Below are 25,599 nucleotides of genomic sequence, written 5' to 3'. Positions count from 1 at the left end.
ATGTATGGATATGATCAGAATGAATTCAGATATTAATCAATAAACAATATTCTTCTTGGCTTCTTTGTCATGCTTGGCTGAGTATTCAAGATAGAATGAGAAATATTTATTACCATGGCCTAAATATGCCTCTTCTGGGTCTTCAAACAATTGCTGGTATGCTATTCAATGAGATTTAAACACCTAGACAGGAATTCCAATATGAATGTGCGTGTTACAGTTCGGGCGCAGTAAAACACTTAGATACATACCCTTGGTTCAGATGCAGTAAAGTTTAACTTTATGTATATAACTGAGGACTTATAAAGAGTTCTCCACTGATATAGCAACTTAGTTTCTGCAAGACATTGAGGTCCAACAGGTGAGGTTGCCAGATCAAAGCAAAACATTCAGAGCACAAACCACCTTAGTACTTTGCAAAAAGTTGATTCGTTAATATATAATCTAACCTCAAGTGTTTTGGATTGATGCAGCAAATTTAGCTCTTGGATAGCCTTAATTGTCAATAATATTAATTAGAACAGTTCAATTAATGTGAAATTAACTAAAAGAAAGTTGGGAGTTCCAACGGGGTAGGGATATTAGTCTTAAAATGGGTGGCAGATATGGAATTGAGAAGTATGTATAGATCAGCCATTCCCAAATGAGTGCCCTCCAGATGTTTTGGACTACAACTCTCATTGCCCCTGACAATTGGCCATGCTGGCTAGGACTGATAGGAGTCATAGTACAAAATATCTGGAGGCCACAATGTTGGGGAAGGCTGGCCTATATTATCATTGCTTGAATTATGGGCCCTTAATGAAATTCACAAGTCACACACCTAACTGCCCCAATTTTAGTCATAACTAAGGTGGTGAACCTTAGTTATGACTAAAATTGGAGCAGTTAGGTGTGTGACTTGTGAATTTCATTAAGGGCCCATAATTCAAGCAATTATGACTGCAAGGAGGTCAAATCAGTCCATCCTAAAGGAAATCAACCCTGAGTGCTCATTGGAAGGACAGATAATGAAGCTGAAGCTCCAATATTTTGGCCACCTAATGCGAAGAGAAAACTCCCTGGAAAAGACCCTGATGCTGGGAAAGACTGAAGGCAAAAGGAGAAGGGGACGGCAGAGGATGAGATGGCTAGATAGCATCACGGATGCAATGAATATGAACCTGAGCACGCTCCGGGAGAGAGCGCAGGACAGGAAGGCCTGGCGTGCTATGGTCCATGGGGTCACGAAGAGTCGGACACGACTGAACGACTGAACAACAACAACAAAGGTGGTGAAACCCTGTTTGGGCCCCCTATAATGCAAGCCAAATAATTATACAAGTTAACTATATCACTTGCTAGTAGTTAGCTGGAATAATTGATCAACAGCCCAGAAGTTGCTGGGGAACATGGGTGGGAGGGTGCTGTTGCACTCGTGTCCTGCTTGTAGGTTCCTGGTCGACTGCTGGTTGGCCACTGTGTGCACAGAATGCTGGACTAGATGGACCCTTGGTCTGATCCAGCATGGCTCTTCTTATGTTCTTACGTAACAATAACTGAAAAGATCTGAAATTGTATTGTAAGATTTGGAAACTGAACTTGCATATATGAGAACAGTAACATGAGCAGCTATATATTCTAATGCCTCAGAACATATCTGTCCTGAAATTGCAGCAATATGACACTCATTTTATATCAGGCACAGTTAGGGATATCAGATCAAATTACTAAAAAATACATGATACTTCAGATCTGCAAAATCTGTTGTACAGAATACCAGGGAAAAGAACCATTCTGTTATTTCTTATGGGGCTGCCAGTTTGTACACTGAGAAACTCCCTTAAAATATGGGTTGACCCTTAAAATATGAGATTTAAGGTAACCCAAAACACAACCTAGGTTGCATTCCTAATTTACTCACCAAAGTAGGTCAGTTTTATGTTTACAATGCTAAAAGTTATGTTCAAGAATGCCTCTCTCCGCAAAATATTGTATTCACTTTACATGTTAAATGATATGCAAGTTCTACAGTTTCACATTGCTTTAAGATTACTGATGCAGTTCCAGTAGTAGTGTGTAGTATTTTTATCATCTTGTCATCTAAACATGCTTGGAGAACCAAGTTAAATAATTCAGTGGCATATATCCTAGATTCCTTCCAATATTATCACATCTTCAGTGGAGCTGCCCCAATGGAAGCTAGAGGTTTAAAGAAAAGTACACCTGCAGAACAACCAGAAAGAGACTCTCATGCATTCCTATCCAAATTTTTTCATTAATATTTATTCCATTCATTAAAATTGTGAGGAATATTGCATGCCACACTAATTACCTCTAAGTGATTGAAGACTGCCTGGAATAATTTCAATAAGAGCTCAAGGGGAAAAAGCTGGTGGATGTATTCAACACAGTTTATATTATTGGTGGTTTGAACGGTAACGGACAGTTAAATGCACTGTAAATGAAAACCTAATCGATATTAACCAAGCCTACAAAATATATAGTTATTGTAATTTCATGGACACTTCTCATTGGACCATTTCGGACAATCACATCTTGGCTTAATCTAGCTGAGATACACATGAGCCTTTTCCCTGCATGTGCAGCCCCTTCACTTCTCCTTTTGACCAAGCTGCAATTAAACTAGGCAGTTTCTAATTAACCATAGTTTCCTGTTTCATCCAATTTGGGAAATTATGGCTTCAGAACAAGCCATGATATTAAACCAACTTCAAACTGGAGGTGGTAACCATAGTTTCCCAGTTCTGACCAAATGGGAAATTATGGTTAATTAGAGACAGCCTGCTGCATACCATGAGAGAAGGACTGAAGGGGCTGTATGCATGAGGGGTTGTATGCATGAGGAAAAGAGTCATGATTAACTCAGGTTAATAAGCCAAAATATAATTGCCTGAATGCAGCCGTTGTTTGAAACATTAAAAAAGATTACCTGAAGCATGACTCAAATAGGAGGGGTTCTTTTTGGTGCAATTAAAGGATGATCCACAATCCTTTAGTAAGGCACCAAGGAGACAATTTATTCAAATGGCTCCAGTATTAGCTCCATTTGGGGAAGGGGGTCATATATTTCTTTAAATATGACCAGTGCACTGCATGTATCTGTAAGTGTGTATGTCTCAAGGCCAATGAAGCCTTTTCAAATTAATACAATTTCTGGACTTGTTGGACACTTGGGGAAGTGTTGAAAGGGAGGAGGACACTGAGAAGTGTCAGTTCAACACTTAGTAGTGAGAGGATTACAGTCTAAAGGATAGGGCTTTGAATTGATAATGATGGCCCCCGAATGCAAACAGTAGCAATTATGAGGAAGAAATGAGATGCAATAGCAGCTAGTAACAATGCTGGTGAGAAGGAACACTCACTGAGGGAGGGGGCCCACTTAAGGTGTCTTGCCCGGGGGCTGTCAAAAACATGGAGTCAGCACTGTAAGGAAGCTGTCAGTAATTCTATTCTGCAATATACTTCTATTTAATTTTAATTAAAACATGAAGATACTCAATGTTTCATAATATTTCAATAAATTTAAGAAACGTCTCCTCAGGGAATAAATCCTATGCACTTTTAATGAATGGTGATTGTTCTTTTCCACCTCCTGTATATCTAAAAAAATGAAAGGTCAATAGGGAAGGCAGAGGCAGACAGATTGATGAACTATGGACCAAAGTTTTCAGACAAACTGATTATATCTAGACAATATTTTGCTCAGTGTTCTGCTTTCAGAGACATGTGTTACAGATTTATAGAAGTGTTGTGTAAGATGAAAGACTAGCATATGAATAATGGGATCTTCTCCTACCCCAAGCCAAAGATATATACCCCAGATTTATACTAAACTGTAAACTGATTTTTTAAAAATCTCTGAAAACGACACTGCTGCTTTACTACCCCAATACATAAGGAAGAGATTACAAAAGAGTTACTGACACAACCCCTGGTTTCCACATCACTTTGCGATAGGGATGTCAGAGAATTCCGCGATGGATCTCGGTGAGGCCGAATGCCAGTGCATTCGGCCCCCCGAAATCCATCGCGGAACGGCCTGCCACCCCCTTGCCCCCCGCGGATCCCCCCCAGGATGAGACTTACCTGGGGCGGATGTTCCAGACGGCAGCGGCTCCAGCGGCGGCTTCGGTGGTGGCGGCTGGTCTTCCGACCGGCTGCTGACGCCGCAATTTGCTGTCTGTGTCTTTTTCTTTTTCCCCCCCCATAGATGTGATAGGCTACGTAAAGACTTACATAGCCTATCACGTCTGGGTTTAAAAAAAACAAGCAACGCATACGCAAATGGCGGCGGCTACAGCCGCCGCCATTTGCTTTCCTTATTTTTCGCCGTCTTAGTCTACGTCAATATTTACATAGACTAAGACAAAGAAAAGAAAGGGGAACGCAAATAGCGCCCATTACGCTATTTGCGTTCCCCTTTCTTTTCTTTGTCTTAGTCTACGTAAATATTGACGTAGACTAAGATGGTGAAAAATAAGGAATGTAAATGGCAGCGGCCGTAGCCACCGCCATTTGCGTACGCTTTTTTTTTTTACCCAGAGCCCTCCGCGGCCAGAAATCCAGCTGCGGATGGCCCTGGCCTGGGCCTGGCTGGCTGCTCCGCGGAGCCGCCGCGGACATAGCTGGCTGTCGAGGATTCCAGGGGGGATGAACAGAATTGCGAAAAGGTAAGTCACTTTCATACATCCCTACTTTGCAACTTAAAAAAAAAAAAGTCTGCACAAAAGTTTGAATATATTTTTGTGTGCATTTCTACTTATATACATTTTTGTACACAGTTTTGCCTAATACATGCATTTGCAAGCAGTTTTCACTTATACTGTATAATGCTTTGTTGTACTTTTCCCCACAAAATATACATTCACCCCCATCCCTGCCCAGCACATGCGTTTAGTCAGCCTGAGGTCTGTAGTTTAGTTGTCAGTCAGAAAGCTCATGCTATTAAGGGCAAGGTTATGCTCAAAATCCTACAAGTTAGGCTTCAGCAGTATGTGAACTGAGAACTACTGGAAGTACAAGCTGGGTTTCGAAGCGGATCTAAAGAGCCTCTTGTTGAGGGTGAAAGAGGAGAGTGCAAAAGTTGGTTTGAAACTCAACATTAAAAAAAAACTAAGATCATGGCATCTGGCCCCATCACTTCCTGGCATATAGAAGGGGAAGAAATGGAAGCAGTGACAGATTTTATTTTCTTGGGCTCCAAGATCACCGCAGACGGTGACTGTAGCCATGAAATTAAAAGACGCTTGCTCCTCTCCCAGGAGCAACTGCTCTTCCTCCGAATCAGAACTACTCTGGGATTCTATGGGCTCAGTGTCCACCCTGACAGGCAGCATGAAATACTTACTCACTGCATAGTTCCAGACTGGACTGCTATCCAGTCTCCTAATTAAGATTCCAGTATTTGACATCTAGTCTTTAGTTTCAACATATATTACATATATCAGGGATGGAGAACCTTTTTCAGTCCAAGGGCTAAATTTCAGTTTGGAAAAGGTCTTGTGGTGGGGGAACAAAGGAAAAATCTTTCCAGTTTTAAGCCTATTCAGGAGTAAGCAGGGGCCAATCTACACCCAGCTTTTACTCTGGGATGGGTGCTAGTTAAGGTCCCTCATGATAGATGACACAGTCACGACTTCACAGCCATCTGTGGTTTTCGCCTGGAAAATGCAGAGTTCCAAGGAATCGTTTTGCTGCAATGTTTTTTGTTTGCTATGGGTTTCCCTGCACTTGTGAGCCATCTGTCCCTTCCCCAAACTGACTTCGCATTTTGCAGTGGGTGTGTTGTAGGCATGCCTAGTGCCTGCGTCACTCTGTGATGCCCCTTTACTCCCCCCATCCCTTTGCAGCTGTGCAGTTACAGAGGCAGAGAGGTGTGTTTTCATCTATTTAATGAAATAGATTTTCATTAAACACTTTAAACACTTTCGCACATTTTTGCAGCTTCATATCTTCGCAACAGTTGCTTTTGGACTCAGTACCCAAGGGACGGGGGGGGAGTGTCTTGGGGAAGGACCAACATCACTCCAGCCACCATTTCGGAGTGATGGGTAGGCACATAACACTCACACTTGTGAGTGCAAACCATCACGAGAGTCTCAGGCTGGGGAACTGACAAACTGATAGTGTGGAAATGAAGGGGCACAAAACACCCACTTTTTACCTAAAAAGGGACAGAAAGACAAAGCAGAGCCCCTCAAATACAAAACAGCCACTGAAGTGTCACACCCCTACACTCACAGGACTGCACAGCTGCGCATTTCAGCATAATGGCAAAAAAAGGGGCACTGCCAGTCTGTTAGGGAAGCGTGAGTGTATCGCAGGGCATGCTGATTTGAAGCTGCATTGCTGCACAGTTGCGATGGGGTGGGGGGTCAAAGCGGTGCCATTTAGATGGGGCCCTGAACAAGTATCTGCATGTCTGCTTCAAAATAAACAGGACTGAAACACTCAGCAGCACTTTCAAATAGAATCCCAAATGCCAAGTCTCGGCAGATCTACTCAGAAAGTAAGCATGTGCAGTCTGTTTACTCACCACAAGCAGGACAACCCTCTGCATGTCTGCTCGGAAGTAAGCCGGACTGGTTCCTTCTACAGCTTCCTCCCCAAGCCCCACCCTCTCTCCCCTGCAGTAAAAAGCTCTTATCAGCTGCTGAAATAATCATACTTCGCAGCTCATACTTTACCAGTTTTCAAATGCGATGTGTTTTTCTCTAACAAATAAAAATAAACTGTATTACTATGGATAAGATTTTAAACTCTTACTAGGATATTTTTCTTCCTCCTCTGTAGGCTCTCTCTCTTCTGTTTTGAGGGGCCCTTTTAGTTTATACATCAATGAACGTAGTTTGCCAGTCCATGAAATATCTTCCTCTTCTTCCTCTTCTTCATCTAGTGGAATACCTAAAGGATAATAAACTTAATTTGAAACAAAGTGGATTCAATATGTTGCCAGAACTCCCATAATGTTAAACTGACTTAAATAAACAACAATAATAATACTTAGAGGCCCATCCATGCCCACTTCATGTACATGATTAGGTATGCAAAGCCATCCCACAACTACAACTCTCTGGTCAAGGGAGGGCTGACAATGTGAAGTGAAGAAATCAGTATCAGGGAATTCTCATGCACAAAGCTACATGCACAGGAGCGAGTGGGAAGGATGCAGTGGGTGACCTTTAATAATGACAACACTTTGTATAATGTTTTGACAGGCCTCTGCCTACATATTTATGTCCGCTTCACCACAAAGCAATCTCATGTTTAATACTATTGACCTTCTTCAATAAAGTAAAGAATTTCAAAAGTGTTTGAGTATCGCAGAAATACTGAAGATCATTCAAGCACTTATTTTCTTAATAATTTAAACAGACTTACACGAAGTCTGTTTAATGATGTAAAAATACTTGCTAGTTATTTTTTGTATGTAATTGGAGTGGAGACATTTTTACTTATTAATATATGGTCTGCATTTGAGAAATATAAATACATTGGCTTCTGTTTTGTATATGGGATGGGATTTTTCTTCCTCTCCCTTCCTGTTGCAACCCTGAAAATCTGCTCCTGAGAATTGAGGGACCCTATGAAATAACACTGCATGTGGTAGGGGGCAGTGGAGGGCTGCAGCAATAAGGGGGGGAATAGCTGGAAATTTCGGATGCTCCATTAAATGAATGGTAGAGCCTTCTGCTTGCACAACAACACCTTTGGGTCCAAGCTATTTATCTGATGGCATTGTTTGACATGAGAGACTGCTTAAAAGTGCACTTTCCCAATTTCAGTGATTCCACAATATGACATAAACTTACAGCTAAGAATGTTAAAAAATACATATAAAAGAAATAAAAGGAAATTGGTTTACTTGGATTCTTTTGGCTTATATAATCACAGAGGCTCTGGGCACATAGCAACAGATTTTAAAAACTCACACAATAGTAAAATTAGGAGACCAAAATACATGAAGTGTTACAAACCAGCCCTCACCAATACTATCTTACCCATCCCATTGAGCCAGGATTATAACCAAAACCTCAAAACCTCAAATATCAAATACTTGTGATAAAATTGTAAAAAGGATAAATATAGATTATGATGGCTGGAGGGGGGCAGGGGGAAGGTGAGCAGGATGAGGGACCCTGTATATATTGTGGGGACCTCTTGGTGAGACACATTTAGTGCCCAAGCTGGCTTTGTGCACTTTGAACACCCGGCAGGTTTCTCTTAGAGAAAGCTAGGACACCTTATATCAGTGACGCAGGGGAATGTGTTGCACCCATCATTAACATTTCCAGAAATACATCGTATTTTTCTTCCCACAGGTGTGAATAGCTACAATTCAGTTACATGGGAGAAAATAAAACCTTCTCTTACTAAACTTACATGCTTGCTCTGGGAGAAAATATGTTTTCAGAAACCAGTTCTCTTACACCTACCGTCACAAAACATTTTTGGTTGTAAATACATGTGGTTTGCTGCTTGCTAGAGAACATTTGGGATGATAATTCTAATTAACTTTTATGTTTTCTTTTTCATCTTGGCAGTTTTCTGTTATATTTCATCAATACAGGTTTGCTAGGAAAATCCCGTAACAATAAAACACCTGCAGGAAATAATCTTCCACAAACAATCACATTCCCAGTAACAACAGGCTCTGCCCAATAAACACAGTCACTTACCACAATGGATTAGGAGATCATCATGAAACTCATATAGCTCTTCCCGAATCTCCTCTGGACAAGGACAATCCTCCCCCAGTTGAAAATTTAACAACATATTAATCTGAAATTATAAAATTAAACTGAAACATCTTTGAAGCATTGTTACATTCATTACACTATGGCCACAGTAAGCAATCCATTTAAGCTGCTCTCCTATATACACATTCCTAGGAGTAGGTCTTATTGAATCCACTGGGACTAGTGTCTGAGTAGACATGCATAGGGTTGCATTGATAATCTACAGTAATCCTACTGATTTTGACTGGGATAACTCTTCAAAGTAAGTAGTTCCAGGTCTGCAGCTGAGGGGCAAACTATACATTACAGACAAATGTATGTAACAAAGCCCCAATGGCCATTTTTTGTAAAGAGAGTCAGCTTCAGATAGTGAGAATTTAGGGCGGAGAAATGGGAGTGGTGGAGTGCTTAACATTTTCCCCACTGGCCACGAGGCCAGATTAACCAGTAGGCTAAGGGGGCTGCAACCCCTAGCCCATCATTTTAGTAGGGCCACTAGCTAGCCCAGATTCTCAGCTTTCAAATAGAAAAAAAGAACAAGTCACTAGTACTTGTAGAACTCAAATTATGAGACAAAATGTTCAGGCAAAATTTATCCAATTGTTTTGTGAGAAATGTAACCACCTTTCAATATGTTTAGCCAATGGGTGAAGTCATAGCTATGACTGACATTTCTGGAGCAGAACAAGCCATACAGTTAAGTATAGAGTGACCACTTGTGTGCAGAAGGGACTTCCTGGTTTATTTCAAATTCCTTTTTTGTTTTTGTTTTATTTACCCTCATCAAGCACTGATTACTTCCCACAGAAAACAGCAGAGAAGTCCAGAATCATAGCATAGCTGTGATTGGGCAGTAGCATATCCAACCAAAAACAAGTCAGCAGCAACGACAGGAATTCATGTTCTTTCTAGCTCAGGTCTTATTTCATGCAAACACACATATGTTCCTTTTTTTTTCCCTTTTTCTTTTTTAACTTAGGTAGCACTCAATGCACAGATGGACAATTTACATGCCAGGGAAGCTTAGTTTGAACTATTAATACCATAGTGTAAGTAAATTATGTTTCCAAGTATATCTGTTTTTTTACTTTATTTTATTACATTTATATTCTGCTTTTCCTCCAAGAGCTAAAGGTCTCGCCATTTTTATTGTTATAATAAACCTGTAAGGAAGGTAAGGATGAGAGGTAGTGACAGCCCAAGATCATCCAGGCAGGAATGTGGGCATTTGCTGGTCCTCCCCAGGTAGCATCTGTCCTTGCTGTGTTTATCTCTCTCTTTCTGGAGAGCGAGAGAGAGAGAGAGAGAGAGAGTGTGTGTGTGTGTGTGTGAGAGAGAGAGAGAGAGAGAGAGATTGAGATTGATTTGTTTCTGAGATAGTTTCTATGGGTGTTTATGTTTCTTGTGCTATATTACTGTAAAAGAAGTGATAAATGGGAGCTTATGTTTGTATTTGAGTTCTCTGACATAGACAAGGTATTCATCTCTTGCTTCCAAGAAGCACAGAAGGTGATTTTCACTAAGATATGTATTAAAATGTTTTTGCATTGTTGTACATAAAATAGCTGTGTGTGTGTATGCACAAATGTGTGTGAGTTTAGTATTTGGAACATAGTCAGGAGCCTGCTAGTCTCAGGGCCCATCATGGCCTCAATTCAGTCTTGTCTGGCCATTTTTACACTCAATATCACCAATAGTTGCTTTGGCCCCTTTGGTGTTGTGTTTGTGAAAATAAACATACCTGAAACAGCTGGTGGGAAAAAGGCAAATCCACTGAGTTGCCAACAACGGCCTCCTCCTGAAGATGCATTTCTTTCCCCCAAAAATAGCCGTCAAGACTTCGTTACATGTATGCATGTATAATGTGTTAAGCCACTCTTTAATACCTATGATGTTCTAGTCAGAGGATTACATAAACAGTATCAGATAGCAATCTGTGCTTAACATACCAAAAAAAGTAATTCTTTTACAGCATTTTGAAGCCAAACAATATGGGTTTTTTTGGTATGTATTGTTTATTGAAAGGTTTTTGAGATTTTTTTTACAATAAAAGAATCCTCTCTTTGTAATTCTACAGTTGATGATACAACAAGACATACAGCAACAAGCCTCCCTTTCCCTTTCCCTACTCCTCTTTTCAGGTCACTCTTTTCAGGTCACTCTACATTCCTCACAAGGCCTCCTTGTCACATCCCTTTGAAATCGTCTGAGAGGCTGCCAGACCTTTGGAAGCTTTAAAAGGCTGATGTTTCCTGATCAGAGAGGTGAAATCACCCCCTTTGTGTAATGGTCCTGGAGACTGCCGTGACTAAGTACAAGCAAGTGCCTAACTATGTATGATTCTGAATAATTTAAATTTTTGTAGGTATTGGTATACTCATGAACCCTAACAAACATCATGTCTCATGATGCTGTGAAATCCTTCCATCCTATCTGATAGGAAGTGCCTTTTTATGGGCATTGTATTTTAAGATCTCTGAAGATTCTGCTCCTTCCTCACCGTATAGGGAGAGAGAGAGAGAGAATCTGCTTTTACCTGTTCTTGAGGTGGAGAACGAAATTCCTTTGTCTTCCTGGCAGTTAAAGCAGCAGACATATTCAAGGCTTGCATGAGTTCATTATATCTGTATTTCTGATTATACTGCAGCTTTGAGACGTAAGTATCTGCGAATGATACAATGGCTTCCACTCTGTGTTTCAGCTCACAGTCACAGAAATAATTTAGCAGCTCACACATCTAGCAAGAAATAATATATGCATTATATAGTTGAATTATGTACCCGCACAATAGAATTATATGCGGAAGAACTACAGTAGATCTTTCTACATTATTGTCAGTGGGAATTCAGTTTTGTGGTCCATGACAAGGAGAGTGGGTTAGATCCAAAGGGGGCCCTTTCACAGGTGGAAGGAGTCTTCTATTCAAATGGGCTGTTTTTACACCTCACACTAGAGCACAATGTGAGAAAAATAAAACTAAATCCACCATAAAACAACAGTGAGACTTGTGGCACCTTAAAGCCAACGCTCTTTGTTGTTTTTGCTGCAAGAGACTAATACGACTGCCCCCTGGAAATAAATCCACCATGTCTTTTCTTCTTTTGCAAGAGTTTGCACTACCTCTTGCAGAAGCACAAGAACATCTATAGAACCTACCTATTATAACACCGTAGGAACTCTTGTGCAAGCTCTTGCATAAGCATTTGAAGAACTGCACTAGTGGCTACTTTCCTTCTCCTTATAGTTTTGGGGATCCAACCTAATGTCTCTTGTTTGCTTGTTAACCTATATGCAATAATTACAGTAGAGGGGACAAAATCATTCCACATATTTAATATGAATAGAACTCCTTTCTACATCTGTGTGTTTTCCAGTTCTGCACCCTTAATGTGCTTTAGAAATGTTCATCTCTTCTATCAAGAGCATGTGATGTAGCATTATACCAGTTCTGCCTCTCATGGAACAGTAACATAGGAAGATAAAAGCAACTTAATCCTGGTCACACATGAATACTAATGGAAGAATGAGGATAAAAACTCTTCAAGAATTCTGATTGTCAGGGTCTTTGCTCAGGTTACTGGAAAACACTTTAAAATTTGGTTCAATAATATTACAATACTTCTGCATTTACTTTAAGGTTGTCACCTGGAGTTTAACAGATTCAGGCAATCTTGTTTGCAGCAAGCCTTTTATTGGAGTTTTAGATTCCTTGATTGCCTTTTCCCCAGCCTCTACAGCTTTTTCTTCTACCTGTGTAACATCCTCCTTCTCTGCTTTCTCCATTGCTTCTTCCTTGGGCTCACCAAACACACATGGATCGATGAGGAGTAAAATCTGCTTTATATCATGATCATCAAAAACTCCCATTATGAGCAAAGTTCCTATAAGTTTAAGAACAGGAACAAACTGGAACTCAACTTTCCCTCCAACAGGGTCTCGTATGTGAGTTCCACTGCAGTAGACTGATTCTGTTAGCATGCTTATGGCCCTGGACTTAAGCATCTCAAGAGGTATCTCTGGACTAGGTTTCTGATGATCCTCATGAGACAAAATGAAACAAGGGGTAGAGAACTTGAAGTCAGGTTTCAGGCAAGTGCTAAGCCCAACTCCAGGCAAACCATGTCTCTTTGATTCATCTGGAAATAATTTGATTTTTCTGGTTTCCTCTGTAATAGGAATAATAAATTCATTGTTCATCATGAGCTTAGCTTCCTTGGAGTATCCTAAATGAATGCTGATAAGCAAGTCATAGAATCCAGAACGTAAAAATCCAGGCAAATATTGATTATCTATTGTATAAAATAATTGGGAAACATCCACATGGCTGCAAAGTGCATAAGCTACTCTGTTATTACCCAGTGCACAAACAGAACTATATAGTTTTAAAGTATGGTAGTGGAACCTCATCAAATCTTCTTGTTCACATAGCTCCAAAATATCGATACACCTGAAATGAAAAAACAAAACAAAAACAGACATTTCAGAAGTTTTTATTAAGCATATTTTATTAAGTATATTCCTTTTATTAAGTATTGGGTACTTCATGAGGAGGAAAGAAGGATGGACTGCATGAAGTAGATGCATGCTTGGGAGGAGGACTCACTTCTGCTTCAGCAGAAAAGGCTTAAATAAACTTTAGATGAAAATACTGACACTGAAGATAACAAAAGATGTGTAATTTTTACCAATAAGATTTTTAACAAGATTAAAAGAAAGACAGTCAAGGTATACTGGAAGAAATGAGGTGCTTTGCTTGATGGAGGAGGGGGTACATCCCAATTAATATTTATACTCATTCAGTGGAGGCTGGTGGCTCAGATTTCAGTGGGGCTGTGAATCCATTATGGTTTCAGCCATAACTCTAAAGGAGCTATCTAAGGTACTGAATCCTATCCCCAAAATGAGTTAAGCACTTTGGATAGCTCCTTTATAGTTCTGGCTGGTTTTGACTGAAACCCAGAATGGATTCACAGCCCCAAGGTAATCCGAGCCACCAGCCTTCACTGTACTCATTAAATGGCAACTTTCTGAAAAGTAATTGTGAAACCAAGCTGTAGATCATCATCATCACATGCAGTATTTTAGACCACTGAAATATATAGAAGCAGTGAAATTTAATTTAAAAATTCTACATCTCTCCTTCCATCTTTATTAAAAATTGGCCTACATGTATATAAAAAGTATCAATTTCTAAGCAAAGACTCAAATTATATCTTAGTGTAAATCTGTATTTTCTAGAGGGTATCTTTTCGGATTTATGATTTAATATTTTGTAATCTAATTCAGAAAATTAGTACTGAGCTCTAGATACAACGCAAGAATTATGATAGAAATAACTTGAGCACACTCTGGGAGAGAGCGGAGGACAGGAAGGCCTGGCGTGCTATGGTCCATGGGGTCACGAAGAGTCGGACATGACTTAATGACTGAACAACAACAACAAAGCTATGTAACTTGTAGCACAGCCTAAAATGATAAACAATCCACATAAATATTATAACATATGAAGGACTTATGTTGTAGATGTCTTATAGGCTGTATTATAGTCTAAATTAAGGGATGAAAAATTAATCTCCAATGTTGTTTTACATGTATATAACAGAAGCACAGAGTTCCTTTTGTATGTCATGAAATGGTTATGCCTTCAAACAGCTTGGTAAAGAAGTACATAGTACAGCTAGGATTCAAATGTGCCCTTCCACCACCCCAAAGCCTAGTGTTCATAGAAAGGCTGTTTCCAATTTAGCAAAAGAGCACTGGGAGAGAAAGGTGACTTCAAATCTAGAGAAGTATTTCCATTTGTACAATTTCTTGTACTTTCCACAAGCCCATTTCAAGGGCCTTTTTTGACCCAACAAGGTTTATGTACACTGCCTGTATCTTCACCCTATACGCCATGTTTCTCATGCTGTATCACAGCCTTCCCCAACCTGGTGCCCTCTAGATGTTTTGAAGTACAACTCCCAGCATTCCTGACCATTGCCTCTGCTGGTTGACACTGATGGGAGTTGATGTCCAAAACTCCTGGAGGGCACTAGGTTGGGGAAGATTGCTGTAACCCAACCTCCAATACACTGTGACACTGCAGTGCAAGCAGTCTTCCATTAACTCCCCACAGGAATTAATTGAATACCACTAATATTTAGGCCTGGTTCAGATGTATTATGTTGGATTAAGAAGTGATGTATACATAGGCCTTTTCCTCTTCCCTTCTTGGTGTGCCTTGATTAAGCACTTTCTGGGTTAATTAACCATAATTATGTTCAAACCAAGAAATTATGGTTACTAGGATCAGAACAAGACAGGATGTTAAACCAACGTCAAATTGTGGTTTAAGATCCTGGCTTGTTCCTATCCTGGCTTGTTCCAATCCTGCAACCATATTTTTCAAATGTAAGGAGAAAATGTGGTTAATTAACCCAGGTGTTGAATCAAAGAGCATTGAGGAGGGAAGGAGTTACACAAGGTTGGAGTACATGGCCACAAGGCTTGCTTGTATCTTGGTTTATCAAACCATGATATATACATCTGAACCAGACCGTATTCTTCCATTCATGAGTCTTTGGATCCAGGTCTATAGTCCCAATTCAGCTAAGAAGATCTCCATGCAGAAGCACTTCAAAATGTTTTTCCTTGCTGAATCAGGAATGACCAGCATGGATCTGATGTACATAGGAATTTGAAGGTGAATCCTGATACACATTCTGGCATAACTAGTCATGAATAAATAACTTTTATAAGTACAACTAGGGCTGGATCAGACAGTTCCTTTAAGCAGTAACATTTTGTTGAGAATTGTAGTGGTCAAGTGGACATTTCACAAAGATACGAAGTGCTCCAAGCTGGGATGTCTGCTGAAAACCTTTGCAATTAAAAAAAAAAAAATCAGGTCTGGGTAGTTTCAATGTTACAAATATCTTCTATTTGTAACTCCTCCACATCACACACACATGCATGCGCGTGCACACACACAATGACCTGGTTCACACGACACTATAAGCCACTGTGGGTTGTTACCATGGATTGTTTCAGAGTAGTTTGTCATGATGTATGAACCCAGAGCAGTTTTTTTTAATGTGGGTTGTTTTCCATAAAAAAACCACTATTTATTTATTTCATTTCATTTCATTTGATGAAATTACTATGAGAATCATAGCTTGTTGTTGAGTTGTTCAGAGTGGGTAGCTTTCAGGGTGACTTGTTGTGACATCTGATCCCTGCAGGGCAACTTCATCGTGGGTTGTCAGGAATAGCTAGAAAGCTACTTGGCAAGAACAGCAAAAACCCCTGCCACTCTTGCTAGTGTCACTGCCATCTTATCTCATTCCTTGCCAGTGCCCTCTGACCCATGCTCCTAAAAATCAAGACGAAAGGACACCGGAGAGTGTCCTGAACGCATTTACAACCTTTTAATTACTATTTATTTATTTATTTACCCCCCCCCTCAGTCTTGCGCAAGTATGCACATTTAAAAGTCCACTGCTATGAGATCTGCGTAATTTTCCCTTCCACTTTACTGCTGTGCCATGAAATTTGTGTATATTTAACAATCCCCCTCACTCCCTGCTCTACTTTGAAATTTGTGTATCTTTTACCGATCTACCTCACTGTTCTGAAACCAATATGTATATCTGACAGCTAAGAGATATACATATGGAGCAGTGGAGGGAAGCAAGAAGCATGAAGAGGGTGAGGGAGCTGAAAGCGTCTGGCAGCTGCAGGAGAAGGAGGTTTTTGGACGGGTGTAATTACTTCAGTAGTAGGTGAAGCAACCTTTTAAAAATAAAGGGATTTGCTAACAAGGCAAGCACCAAAGTGGAGGATGAAATTGACAAGGACATTGACAAGAGGGGGATATCGTATGCTGGGCTAAAAAGTGGACAGGCAATCTTGTATTCCCGCACACTTGCGCAAGACCCTGAATTTAAAAAAAAGTTTGTGAATGTGTTACTGCATTCATAAGGGCTCAGAGAATTATATGCATTTGGCGATCTGATGCAGGAGGAGAGGGAAGTTTCCCTTGTAAGCCAGCAACCCCAGTAAACCAACTGCAGAAAGGGTGCTGACACAGGGAATCAGGAAATGAGGATTTCTGTTGCAAAGGTGACTAGGATATATGCAGGAACAGGTGGAAGGACTGAGGGGGAAACAAGCCATGGCAAGCTGCAGAGTGCTCGATTGTCTGTCAGAAGTAATGAGCAAACCACCAACTCACTGTGGCTTATTCTCAGAGTGGCTTAACATGATGTGCAAACTTGCCACTATATTTCACATTTCCAAAGCAAAAAAACCCACAAAGCCAAGGTACTTGTACATTTTATTTGTACATTGTGTTTGTACAGAAAAAAGTGGGAAAGTATTGAAAGAGAAAGGAAGATTCAACTTGTTTGCACTTAGATACAAAATGTATAAAACTGCAAAGAGAAATAAATCTAACATATTCTACCTGCTCTTAGGGAAACTAATTTTGTTTTAAATGTACCTGTTTTCTTCTGGAATATGAAGGGCCATCATCTGCAAAGGTTCCAGGCATTGCACCAGCCACCCATGACGGTCACTGACCCGGTCAGCCTCGACTTTTAGGAAATTGTTTGGCATTCTGCTCCACACAACAGGTGTGATTGTTTGAACATCTAGTCGAGGAGGACACTGGGGAACAGGGTTTCTCTCTTCACTTTTAAAGATTGCTGCTGATAAAGGCATGGTGTTCTATAAAAACATACATGAAGAACATTTAAAAATTGAACTTTAAATTTATGTTATAATATTTCATGGTGTGTGTGTGTGTGTGTGTGTGTGTGTGTGTATACACCCCCTCCCCATATACACATACAAATAAACAAATAAATAAATAAGGGTTGCTTTTTAAAAGTATTAACACAGAGATGCTTGCCAAATGGATGCTGGGAGGGACCCATTCCAGCTCCCAGGAGGTGAACCAGAGAAAAGCAGTTGCTCTTCAGTTTGCCTCCCCCACTTTTTCCCTGTGTTCAAAGTCCATACCAGCACCACAGTGTGTTATCAGTTAATGTGAACGAGGCCCAGACCACAGTGGATTCTGGGAGACATTTTCTCACATTCTATTTTAAGCAGTACAGTTTGTTATTCATTGTTATTTTAATTTGGGGTTATTTCACTACTAATTCAAAGAATGGAAAAGTGAGATTCCACTGACTAATTAATACACTGTGCATTCCTGAATTTACTTTAAAACCCATGATATCTAATCATAGTAACTGTATTAAAATACCTTTAATTTACCCAGTTCAAACTGTATCAGGTTTGTGCTCGTAGGCTGTAAAAAAACTGCTGGAAATAATTTTGTGTTTGGTTCAACCTGAAAAATATATTTATCACAGTTAAAATGCAGTATGAGCCTATCATCAATTTACACTGTGGTGACACATTTACTAAGGCTGCAATTGTATACACAGTTACCTGGGAGAAACTCCCACAATGGGGCTGATCTCTGAGTAGACATGCAATCGCTGTAAAGGTAGCACAACAGTCAAGCAAAGAAATATTCTCATAAAAGTATACCATTGGACCGTTTACTGCACTCTCATTCATTCTGCATGAGAGTGTAAATATACTCTCTCTCACACACACATGCAGAGTAATTTGTGTGTGCATATGCTTCGCATTTGTAAGGCATATGCACATGTCAGTCCTTTAATCTTATATTAAAGGACTGACATGTATGAAAGATGTATATATATACACACACACACACACCTTATTTATTTGTCATAATGTATTTTAATACAAAGTATTAAACACATACACAAATTATACACAAGCAGCCTTACATTTCTTTCAAAACGTTGTAGTACCTACATGCACAACCCTGCAGGGATCTAGATTTTATAATCTTTTAATGTGAGAAAACACAATACTGTTATTTACTTTGATATTTATATCTTGCTTTCTTGCAAATGCTCTCAAGGAAGGTAACAACAGCAATTAAAGTAAGCAAGAATACAGTAAAACAGCAACAAAAGCAGGAGACAAAAAGCAAAACAAAAAACAATAATGGTAATTATAACGATCTAACAATGAGCTGGTGAGCAAAAAGCTTTGAAGCAATCAACCAATTAAAAGTAGGACCGGATATCATAAAATGCAATCACATGCTATTAAAGCCTAAGAGAAAAGGATGGTCTTTACCTAGTGTCTAAAATATAGCAATGATTGCATCAGGTGAATATGCCTAGGAAGCTAGTTCCACAATTTGGGCACCACCACTGAAAAGGCCTCCTCTGAACTCAGACAGCATCAAGAGAAGGGTCTCCAACAACGATCTTAAATAATGGGCATCCTCATTTGGAAGAAGGCAGTCCTTCAGAAACTCAGGTCCCAGGCCATTTGGGGCTTTAGAGGCCAAAAACAACATGCCAAATTGGACCTGGAAATAAACTGGTAGCCAATGAAGCTCTATTAATACTGGCATAATATGCTCACAGCACCCAGTCCCAGTTAACAGCCTGAACAGTGCATTTTGAATTACAGAAATTTAGTCTGGATGTTACTAGAGTATGGGTCACTGTGGTCAGGTTATCCCTTTACAAGAAGGGCCACAGCTGGTGTACCAGCCAAAACTGGTTAAAGGTACTGTGAGCTACTGGTGCCATTTAAGCATCCAGTAGCAAAGCTGCATCAAGCACCACCCCAGGCTATAAATCCAGCTCTTAAGGGGGAGTGCAACTCCATCCAGAACAGGTTGAATACCAGTTCCCTGGACTGATAAACTAACAGCTCTTTTGTCAGTTAGTTCTTATCTACCCCATTACTGAGTCCAGGCACCTGTTCAGGGTGTCTACTGCTATATCCATGTCTGATGTAAAGGGGAAATAGAACTGGGTGTCATTGTTATATTGATGGCAACCACGACAAAATCCAGTGACTTCTCCCAACAATTTCATATAGATTTTTAAGAGGATGTTTAACAAGATGGGCCAGCCATGAGGGCATTACTGCAACATACTGCTCCCAACTCAGACTGGTGATCCAGAAAGAAACTATTGTTGATGGTATCACATACCACTAAGACGTCCTGGAGAATCAACAGGGATACAACCCCTGTTACTCTCTTGGTACAGGTGCTCCAACAAGGAGACCAAGGCCGTTTCAGTTCCCAAACCAGCCTTCCACCTTCTGGTATCCTCTAGACATGTTGGGTTACAATTCCCATAATCTCCAGCCAGCAACAGTTATACTGGCTTGGGGTGGTGGGAGTTGTAGTACAACATATCTAGAAGGTACTAGGTTGGAGAAGGCTGCCCCAAACCATTATAGAAGCCAGACTGAAATGGGACCAGAAAATCAGTTTAATCCAGGTTGATGTAAAATAAATGCATATACAACAAATGCACATTTTATTATCTAGAGCATGTTCTGATGTCACAGTGATGTCTGGCGGCAAATGAACCCATAGATTGGGGGGATGCACACTGCACCCGAGCTGCTTCCTATTTGAATTAGCAACCCTTGAATGCTGCCTTCAAGGGTTGTTTCTATGACGTCCAAAAAGGGGTATTTGGGATTGTTCATGTGTTAAACAACCCCAAGTTACCCAAGAACAAGCCATGGTGCTGCTGGATGCTGCCGTGACATCCAAACATGGTCCAAGTCTTTACATATAAAATCTGGAATCACAATACTGTATATATGGAATGGAGGAGAGATAAGTAACGAACAGTTAAGTTAAAAAAAATACAAGCATCTTATTTTAAGCTGAATTAGAAATATATTTGCACAAACCTAACTCTCAGTTCTACTAATGATTAAGTAACTGCCTTTCATTTCTTACTACTGCTGCTGAATATGAATATGCATTAGCATTCATATATCTAAAGCAGGTTCTATTTCTGTTCTTTATAGATTTTTAGTTATATGGTATTATTAATTATAAATATTTATACTGAACCTATATTACTCTTCTACTCAGAAAAGAAGAAAAAAAAATAATAAAATGAAACCCCTTATTTTCATAATTTGGTTCAGACCTTTGTGAATGTAGATTCTGCATATAAATACTGTTTTCCACTGTGCATTAGGTAGTTGAAAAATGAAAATAGATACTGCATTGAAATAACAGTTAAGTAGTACTCTTTGTCCAATACTCAGGCTGAAATATCTCCTGCTAATCCCAATGCAGTAGAAAAATATGCTTGCAAAAACACAATTCTTTATTTGTATTTCAGGGTTTTTCCTCCTTCCACCCCACAAAAAAGACAAATAGTTATAATTTAAATTGGAATTATAAAAAAATGAAATAAACAATAAGTTGACATGCAGAATGAAAGTAAAAATACAACTTGAAATTGTAAGCAGTTTTTCCTTCTAGTGACCCATTTGCAGACAGATTTCTGAGTTTGGTTATATTCAATAGTATTTGGACACTCATTTTATATAGGAATCCCAGATCCTGAACTATTTTAAGCCTCTATAAGTGAACCATACAAGATGTATATCTTACTAGAACAGAGCTAAAAACAGCTGTGGAGAAAAAAGCACTAGTCTATAGATCTAGGAGCAATGTTGGAGGAATGACATTAGCAGCAGTGGAAATTCACTAATGATGGTAAATAAACATTCTTTAAAAAATGAATGTCTTAAAAATATATCATACTTCTCCTTTATATTGTGATCAAGTAGTGAATTCAATGCATGCATATTCTTTTCTTTTTCCACAAACCTCTTTCTTTCAGCTCACAAGATAAATGCTGAGTTAATGTTCAAATCTTTTGTCTTCATAAAGATCATACAATAATCTTTATCTTCATAATTATAGTTTCATCTCATGTTTATTTTATATCCATCACACACTGTGCTAAATATAGAATTATTAATTTCACCCTCAGCTTTCCTATGAAATGTCTGACTGAAGTTGAAAACATTGTCACAGGGAGAATCCTCATAATTTCACTAGGAGATGTCAGCCTTTGTCTCACACATGGGGAGAAGGAATTTCAGCAAAAACTGCATGGATTTTAAGTACAGGGTTGATATAAGCTACAGCCTATTGTGACATGGTGATGGATTTTAATTCTCAGGCATGTCTCTATGTAGATTTGATGTACGTCCCAGACAGAGAACATAAATGATGATTTTGTGATGCAATTTCATTTGTGATCTCAAATGCCATCCCAGACTATCATTTTAGCGCATTAATTGCAGTAAATGCACAGTTGTTAATTTTGTTTATCATGAAATCCAGAAGAATTTCTCCAAGAAAATTCTTGTGTTATAGGGATATTGCATTTTCCAGCACTCAGCCTGCAATATTTTGTTCTTGGCAAAATGTTATTTTCTCCCCCCACACACACACTGTTTCTAATGAAATAATGTCTGTAGAATGTGGTTGTACAACAGGCACATGTTAGATACTGTCCATTACACCAAAAAGCAAAAACCTTCCCCACCACCAATGCAATTCTGTGAATATTTTAAAAATGTATTTGAAATGACAAAATGGAGTGGATAGATCCCGTGTGGGGGTGTACACATGTAGGCCCCATTTCACATTACAGACTATGCCCACTGTCTCGGAGGGTGCACAAAGCCAAGTTGCATGTATGACCTAAGCCCAGGGCCAGTGCCAGGTTTGAAAGGACCCTGGATGCCCTCAACTAGTACCACCCTGGTGGGCCCTCCCAGGGAAATAGGACAGCAGCAGTTGCTGAAGCCACTTTGCTCAGCATTTCTCTGAGTGTCAGGCTGAGCCTCTATCTGCAACCTGCTCCCCACCCCAAGCTTACCAGGGCAGCAATGGGGATGGGCAGCATTTCAGCCCGGTGCTCACCGAAGAAGCATTAAGTGAAGGAGCTGCAGCCATCTTTACTACCTCAGAATGCCTCTGGCCCCATGTAATTTGGGGCCCAGAGGATGCATTCTGGGATAATAAAAACAGTGACAGTTGCTGCAGCTGCTTTACTCAATGCTTTTCTGATGAGTACCAAGCTCTTCTCCCCCTCCGCCCAGGTTGTTGTAATTTTTATTTTAAAAAATGGGATGACAGCATCAGCCCCTATGGGCCCTGGCATTTGCCCCATCATGCTGGGTGCTGATGCTCAGCTGAATTTGAATCATCCGTAAATTATAGAAGCATTCCTGAGAAATCTATATTAACCTCGTACTTAAAATCCAGGCAATGTTTGCTGAAATTCCTTCTACCTCTGTGCAAGGCAAAGGCTATCCAGGGAGCCGAGGGGGAGTACAAAATCCAACCACTTCCCTGAATGGGTTATAGCGATGTACAAGCTGACAGCAGTATCTCTATGCCATGTGCGTTTGTGCAGATCCTTGCACAGAATTGAGTGAGTACAACCTGCTACTCTGCACAAGGATATCTGGATCAAGGCCGTGTAATACATGTCCAAAAACTATGTACACTGTCACATGGTAACATGAATATCAAACAGTCATCATACATTATCAGTTGTATATTGATAAAATACATAAAGTGGAAGGGCGGGGGGAGGTACCTGGTAGAAAGTCCCCAGCTCTTTTCCATTGGCTGTGAAAGACAGCATTCCGGTAGCCAATTCAACAAGACACCCAATTTCTAAATCAACATTACCACGTCCTGATCTTTGTGAATTCACAGATGTTTCTCCTCCCCAGACAAGGTAACAATTGCTACGTTTTACACTGAAACAAAACCATCCAAAGTCATCAGAACAAGCAGAGGTTAGTGAAAATGCAGATTTCTTCAAATGTATATTATTTATTAGAGCCTTTATCCTGCCCTAGCCTATGGGTTTCATTACAACAGCAACAAAATACAACAAATGTTCCATTATAAATACAACTGCATTTAAAATAGACTAAAATTATATTCCCTTGGTAGTTTACATTTAGTAAAAAACATGCCTGCTCAAATAGAAAAGTGCTTTTTGAATGTTTCTGGAAAAGGATCCAGTTTGGTATCTGAAGAGTCTCCAGATGAAATGAGTTCTATAAGAGTAAGTGAGAGTATGGCATACATAGATAGAATCATAAAGAGGGTGTTTTTGATGGAGCTAATTGATCATGGCAAAGCATAGGAGAGGAATTATTTTTGGCCATGCCACTTAGGGCTTTAGAGGTTAAAACTAGGGAAGTGCTTTGGATTCAGCTGAATCCTGAACTGAATCGGGCTGATTCAGAAGATGTCCAAATGGAAGTGGGGCTCCCCCAAATGCAGACTGGATTTGAAAGTCTCCCAAAGCTTCGTTAGTGATTTGGATTTGGAGGGACACAGAGGCACAGATAGTGGGCCAGTTCACATGACACAGTCGGGCCATTTTTGGTTTCAATGTGAAGGTGCTCTTCGTTAGTTCTTTCTTCCAAGAGCAGGAATGTAAAAAGAGTTTTTGTGGAGTTTGTGGGACCTGGGAGAGTGTAGCATTGGGTGCTTGCTTAAAAAATGCTGGATGTTGAAGTCCTTCTGCCTCTCCTACCTATGCTCCACATACATCATCCACCTCAGTCCTATTGCATGTTCTGGAATGTTGGTGCCAATTAGGCAGAAAACAAAAAAAGCCTTATGTTGTTTTTCATTCTTCTGATATTTTGCAGGTTTTCTGCCCAAGAATGTTCCTATGACAAATACCATTTCCATTCAAATTGCCCCCCTCCCCAAAAAAACATGAGGGGAGGGGAAAGAAATCAAACCCTTCTCCAAATTTGAAGATTACTGCACCTATCTTTCCAAAAGCTTTCAGGTTTCTTAGCTACAGCCACCTCTGTTGTATGTCATTTTCATAATAATTGCCCACAAAGAATGTAGATGGATAGCTTGGGGACATCCTTGGGGGCAGGGAGGGGGTGACCACAAGCTCTAAAGGCTGCTTTCACACACACACAACAGCCCTGAAGCAATTCATCTGAATCTTGGCAGGATTGATCCCCTCAGAAGGGGCAACTGTGCTTGTGATTTTTATCCAGTTCTGCCAAGAAATAAAAAAAGTTATTGGCATTCTGCTGTTAAAAAAATCAAAATGTAAAGGCATCTGTCATAAACCCCCTGCAGCTATTTGTCTAAAAGCTGGCAGGTTTCTCCTCCTCACATGAGACTACTATGACAGATAACATCATCTAAACAGCAAAAAAGCTATGCTTCTTTGTTGATCTTTAACAATAGTCAATGGGAGGCACTGTCAGATTCCTGAACTGAGATTCAGATTCAGCCCTGAGTCAAACTGGGCAGCCTTTGAATCAGTCCAAGGAGAATAAGGCTGTTTTCCAAACCACCAAATGGGTTTCTGAGACAAATCTTGTGATTGGCGCACACCCCAGTTAAAATAGCACTCTGAATTGTACCTGGAAAACCATGGGGAGCCAGTGCTTTTACTGAAGCATTTGTGTAATGGGTGAGTCTAGGGATGTACGAAAGTCACCTTTTCGAAGGGTGACATTCGCTGTGGGGGGGAGGCGCTCTGTCTCTCCCCCCGAAATTCTCTCCGTCCGGCTCCGCTCCATGGAGATCCTGCAGAGCCGCCGGCCAGGGCCACCCACAGCCGGACATCCAGCGGCAGCCTGCACAGGGACGCAAATGGCAGCTGCCGTAGCCACCGCCATTTGCGTTCCCTTTTTTTTGCTGTGATAGATAAATATTTACGTAGCCTATTACGGCAAAAAATAAATAAATAAAGGAACGCAAATGGCGGCCACTACGCCATTTGCTCCCCTCTCTTTTGTCGTAATAGGCTACGTAAATATTTACGTAGCCTATCACATGGCAAAAAAAAGGGAATGCAAATGGCGGCCGCTGTAGCCGCTGCCATTTGCGTTCCCTTAGTTTTGCTGTGATAGGCTACATAAATACTTACGTAGTCTATCACGACTTCCGCAGGGATGCAAATGGCGTCCCTGC

General features: G+C 40.2%; 1 protein-coding gene across 1 annotated transcript in view; it reads right to left on the bottom strand.

Annotated features, from left to right (window-relative positions):
• RYR3 (ryanodine receptor 3) overlaps positions 1-25,599 on the bottom strand; it is a 593,263-nt gene that overhangs the window by 288,461 nt on the left and 279,203 nt on the right. Inside the window, exons 33-39 of the mRNA XM_084844796.1 lie at positions 23,228-23,393; positions 17,992-18,078; positions 17,224-17,450; positions 12,387-13,188; positions 11,278-11,478; positions 8,682-8,784; positions 6,769-6,906 (exon numbers count right to left, since the gene is read on the bottom strand). Of these exons, the coding sequence (XP_084700922.1) occupies positions 6,769-6,906; positions 8,682-8,784; positions 11,278-11,478; positions 12,387-13,188; positions 17,224-17,450; positions 17,992-18,078; positions 23,228-23,393 (1,724 nt within the window). The remainder of the gene's footprint in view (positions 1-6,768; positions 6,907-8,681; positions 8,785-11,277; positions 11,479-12,386; positions 13,189-17,223; positions 17,451-17,991; positions 18,079-23,227; positions 23,394-25,599) is intronic.

The sequence above is a fragment of the Heloderma suspectum genome, chromosome 1 (genome assembly GCF_057233095.1).
Source record: "Heloderma suspectum isolate Gila_16-S chromosome 1, 16-S_ref, whole genome shotgun sequence".
Classification (NCBI taxonomy): domain Eukaryota; kingdom Metazoa; phylum Chordata; class Lepidosauria; order Squamata; family Helodermatidae; genus Heloderma; species Heloderma suspectum.
Note: the sequence above shows the minus strand (reverse complement) of the source record. Positions and strands in the feature narration are given on the sequence as shown.